The following is a 5,233-nucleotide window of genomic DNA, read 5'->3' as shown; positions in this document are numbered from 1 at the left end:
TTAAGAATACTGGTTACAGTTAATGATGCCCAAAAATACAGAGATAGCATAATTGGTTCTGCTGAGTCTTCTGGGTCAGCTCAGTGGGTCGCCTTGCATCCCCTGATTGCAGGATTTGAGTTAGTAAAGAGGACGACCACAGTCACTGCCTCCTAATATCACCCTCCCATGCAGGCTGCAGCCACGCTCCAGTGCTCGATTCAGAAACTCCAGTAAGTGTGGATTGAAAGCAGACATTTTTGGGTGATTAGTTCTGTTTTTAATCCACATACAGCCTGGAATGGAAAAGTAGCCACATTTTATTTTAGAGAGTGTCTAGGGACAGTGCCAGAATCCTTCTTTCAGCACATTTTCTGATTAGCTAGGTATAAAAGTATTTTAGTGTTGCTTAAAAATAAAATCTTAACCTTTTGTAGGTCTTATGATTTTTCCAATTACAAAACACTCCTCCTCCTGTGTGATTGATTATTAGACATTAGATATCAAATATTAGGGTGTGTGTTGAGAATGGACTTGCTGACGGAATGAATGCTTCAGAAGAACCTTTTTGACTCTGGAAAGTGAATTATGTTAAATTTCCTCAACTTCAGTGCATTGTTATAACAAGTGAAAGTATTCCAGCCTGAAAAAAAAAATCTGGCAGACAGTTTGTCTTTCTTTAAGACTGTGAAATGTAAGATTGTGTGAGTCTTACTTGTTTGCTGAAAGAAAAAAAGTGGTACCTTGAGCAGAGATAGTTCTGGTAGGATGCCAGATGGAGAGTAAGAGAAAAATAGGGATAGAAACCCTTTCTCTGAGAAAGGATAGTGGAAACTTCTTCAGCCCTGAGATCTAAGTATAGAACTGGCCCTTTTTGCCTTTCTTAGCTGAATGTCATATGTCTTAGAGTGTTGGGCCAGAAGATGATGGGTACGGTTCCATCAGCACATCCTTAGACCGTGACATGACCAACAAGGTCACAGAATTTCATGCAAGCTGTGCCCCAGAAGGTGAGCAGTTGCCAGCAAGGGCCTCTGTAGTGCTTTTCTGTGCCATGAGGCAACATTTTTTAGAAGGTTCCAGGGGGTTAGAGTTTACTCACCCCGGCAGCGTCGGGAGCGTTAGATTCCACATTAGCCAAATAGATAACAGTTGCAGGAAGTGGGATGCTGTGTTTTTGAACCACTGCTTACCGTTGTGCCTGGCGTTAGGGAAAGCCATGGGTGTCAGCCTGCCTCATCCAGAACAGTAGCCTCAGCACTGCTACTCTTCTGAGAAGTGCCCCACGATGTTTTTAATCTGTTGGCAAATATTTGTCGAGTTCCAGCTGTGCTCCCGCTTTGGTTAGATGCTGTAGTTGAGGTGATCATACGGTTTATCATCAGAGTCACTTTTGGAGTGAGAAGGAGCTAGTGGTAATTATACTGAGACAGTAATTATCAGCTGGGCCTGTCATTCTGGCCACCAGAATGGGCAATTGCCTGAACCATAGGGGATCTAAGAGTGCCATTCATATCCTTGGGCCACACTCTAAAGGATACTTACAGCCCTGTTAGAGAGCTGGTACTTACACAGTAAACAATTCAAGAACATTATGAAAAAGTCCTTCTCTTCTGTAACTGTCCCACCCCCTACCCCCCAATCAGTTTCTCCTCTTCTTGTTTACTCTCTTGTCTTCTCACAACAAAAGCTTCTTGAAAAAATAGTCTATACTAGGAGTCAGCAAGCATTTTCTACTAAGGACCAGGTAGTAAGTATTTTAGATTTCATATGCCATCTGGTCTCCGACGGCTACCCGTCCCTGCTGTCGTTTGGAGCAAGTGGCCACAGACAATTCCTAAACGAACGGGATTGGTGTGATCCAAGCTGTCGTCGTTTACAGAAACGGGTGGCACACCGGGCTTGGCCCCGAGGCCGTCATTTGCTGGCCCTGCTCTCGCACGCACTGTCTCCGCTGGAATCGCTCTTGTCGAGGTCATCAGCGACTTCCCTGGTGTCCAGTTTGGTGGTCATCCTCTGTCCCAGTCTTACGTGAATTCTCAACAATGTAAGACATAATCACTCTTTTCCTCTTCCCTTCCAACACTTTTGTTTGCCTTCTGTGACACCGTAGTCCCTGGTTTTCTCTCCTGTCCCTGGTGGTTCTTCTCTTGCATCTTTACTCCCTCCTTTTTTTCTCCTAGACTGCTGAACATCGGAGTGTCCAGGGGCTCAGCCCTGGGCCGTCTTCTCTTCTCTTCTTTTCTCTTCTGTCTGTACCCTCTTCCTAGGTGATCTTTAGTCCTACAGACTTCAGTATCACCTATAAGCTGATGACTCCTGAATTTCAATTTCTCTCTTCCAAGCTGCAGACTCATATGTCCGTCTTGATATCTCCACTTGATATATATGTATGTATCCCTAGGTGCAAACGTGCATTTGCCCAGGCTGGTCAAAAGCCCTACAAATAGACCTAACATCTGTGTGGCTTTCAGCACCTGTTGTGTTGTTGAGTCTTCCCAGCAACGCCTGAAGTGGGTGGCATCGTCACCGCTTTGCAGATGAGGAAACTGATCCCTAGAGAGGTTGTCCTGCCGGTATGTGACAGCAGAGACAGGCCTCAAACTCCTGCCTTCTGGCTGGAAAGTGGTGGGATTTCTCACTGCACCACAACTGTTTGGGGGATGCTGAATCTGGGAGTGAGGAAGGCAGGATGGCAGGAAGCGGAGAGGAAGCAGTTGCTGAGTGAGGCACCCTCTTGGGAGGGAATGGGTTTGAGAGGGGCCGCTCAGTGAGACCCAATTCCATTCCATCGCCCCTTTTGATTGGTTACTACTCTTCAAGTAAAACTTCCCGAGTTACGGATTTGGGTCTCTGATAGCAATGCCAACTGTTGTTCTAAGACCAGACCTTCTGATGATTAAAATACCTCTGTCCGGGCGGCAGAAAGGACAAGTATAAAAGCTTCTTTGCTCCCCACCCTTGGTAGATATAAGTGAAACGATCCAGCAGAGCAAACGCCCACTCCCTGCCTGTCCCAGGAGGTGGTGTGAGCCGCTGTGTATTCGACTAGCATCACCTCAGACTTGGCAACAAACGGGCGGAGGAAGCCATAACATAGTCACGCTCAGAAGCTCCGTGTCCTTGTCCCCAGGTGTGAAACCCCTGCAGATCCCAGAGATGAAGAAGGTCAGAAGAGAGCTCTGTCTGGGACTGAGCCACACACAGGGCGAGGAGCTGCAGGGGAAGGGAGGAGTCCCAGCATCAGGAGAAGGGGGCCTCCCGGAAACCTGGGAAAGACAGCGAGATACAGTCCCTCCTTCCAACGAGGAAGGAACTTCCTGCAGCGGAAGCAGACTTAAGTTTGCTTTTTGAGGATGTTTTTCAGCCACAAAGAAAACGTGTTAGTTCGTAGTCTAGAGGTGGCTCTTCTGCTGGGTTCTGCTGAAGGCAGAGGTTCAAATAACTCTGTCAGGGCTTTTGACTTTCTCCCCACGTCGCAGCTTTGCTGTCCTCTTTCCTCTGTCAGGGTGTCCTCAGGGAGGCTGGCTGTTTCCCCCCTGCAGGCACAGATGGCCACACACAGCTCTAGGGCAATGCTGGCCTTGTCATTACATTTACAAAGGGCTCGGGAAGCCATGTTAGGACAGGCCACTCTTTTTTTTTAATTTTGTTATTTATTTATTATTTTTTGATGTGGACCATTTTTCAAGTCTTTACTGAATTTGTTACACTATTGCTTCTGTTTTATGTTTTTGGTTTTATGGCCGCGAGGCGTGTGGGATCTTAGTGCCCTGACCAGGGATCGAACCCACATCCCCTGCATTGGAAGGCGAAGTCTTAACCACTGGACCGCCAGCGAAGTCCCCAGTCCAAAGTAAAGTGCGTTCAATGAAATGAAGTGGGAGTTCTTCTTTTGGCCGCTGCCTCTTTCACCAGTACGTGTGTTCTTCACGTGTGCGGCTGAGCGTCCTCCCCCCTCCCCTAATACTGCTTCCCAGACTCACGCAATCACCACTGTGGGTTGTAATGCTTTTAATGGTTGGCATCCATCTTTGTTGGTTTTTATTTCAGTGGAAACATTTAGCTCACCGTTAGGTGTAAGTATTCCTTTCTAACTTCATTTCATTGGTTTCCAAGTGGGGTACTTACAGATGTCGTTAAGGTTTGCCCACGGTTTGGGAGTCCCCGTGCACAGCTGTCATTGTTTTTTTTTTTGAAGGCACTATCTTCTGGAACTCTCAAAACCCGGAGCTTCCCCTACCCCCAACTTTGAGCCACCTACGTCTCTCTTCAGGCTTTTGAAGGTTACTGCATACGTGCACACACACACACACACACACACACACACAGATGTGCATGTCTTATTTATTTGTTGTCATCAGTATGTGTAGTAATCACTGATATAGAGGGCAATAGTTTAGTTTTTAAATTAAAACTTTATGATGCAACTTGGCAAGAACTCTGAGTGTTTATTTGCCTGTATCCAGATGCTGGATTCCCCCTGCCTCTGCTGCTTAGGTCGCAGGTCTGGTAAAATTGTCACTGCAAGGGCAGCGAAGCAAGAGAGCTTTAGGCATTTTTCTTCTGAGGCTGCACTTGATCACAGTGTAGGGACCGGTGCTGCCTTGCTTTTCATTTCTTCCTCTTATTCTAGGCACTTGAAGAGGCCCAGAAAGCGATTCAGCAACTCTTTGGAAAAATCAAAGATATCAAGGACAAAGCAGAAAAATCAGAGCAAATGGTGAGTTTTGGTTTCTTCCTGACATTTTTGTGCCAGAAGAGGAAGTTGGCTTCTCGTCCAGTCATACTAGTTAACGGACTTGTTCTCCCTCTTCCTGCCAACCACAGCACCCACGTCTCCAGTGCTGGCCCTGGGACGACATCTCTTCAGGAGGTGCCGCTAGACATGTAGTGACTCACTATCTCTGCTGCCCTGTATTTGCAGCCCTGTTTTTAAACAGGGAAAGTTCTCTTCTTCTCCTTTCCCCAAAATAGTTTCCTAGTCATTTTGGATTCCTCTCTCTAGCATTTGTTTATATCACGTGTGTCTCAATTCAGATGTATGACATGTAACTTGGCATTGCTTGAAAACTGGACCTGGATCTGGGAGGTGGGCCGCATCCTTCCTGTGATACGTGCTGAGGGGCTTGATTAAGCTCTCCCTCTGTGCGGTGCTGCCCTCGGGTGATGTGCTCAGAGGCCTCCACCGACCAAGGGGCCCGCCAGTTTCTTCCACTCTTTTTTTTTTTTTTTTTTTTTTTGCGGTACGCGG

General features: G+C 46.8%; 1 protein-coding gene across 1 annotated transcript in view; it reads left to right on the top strand.

Moving 5' to 3' along the window:
* Positions 1-3,631: 3,631 nt before the first annotated feature.
* The window catches only part of LOC102982844 (VPS53 subunit of GARP complex), a gene marked incomplete at its 3' end in the record, with an annotated part of 41,360 nt that continues 39,758 nt past the window's right edge, over positions 3,632-5,233 (top strand). Inside the window, exons 1-2 of the mRNA XM_028485939.2 lie at positions 3,632-3,896; positions 4,616-4,702. Of these exons, the coding sequence (XP_028341740.1) occupies positions 3,855-3,896; positions 4,616-4,702 (129 nt within the window). The remainder of the gene's footprint in view (positions 3,897-4,615; positions 4,703-5,233) is intronic.

The sequence above is a fragment of the Physeter macrocephalus genome, unplaced genomic scaffold, assembly GCF_002837175.3.
Source record: "Physeter macrocephalus isolate SW-GA unplaced genomic scaffold, ASM283717v5 random_526, whole genome shotgun sequence".
NCBI classification, from domain to species: Eukaryota; Metazoa; Chordata; class Mammalia; order Artiodactyla; family Physeteridae; genus Physeter; species Physeter macrocephalus.
This window is presented reverse-complemented; position numbering and strand designations above follow the sequence as displayed.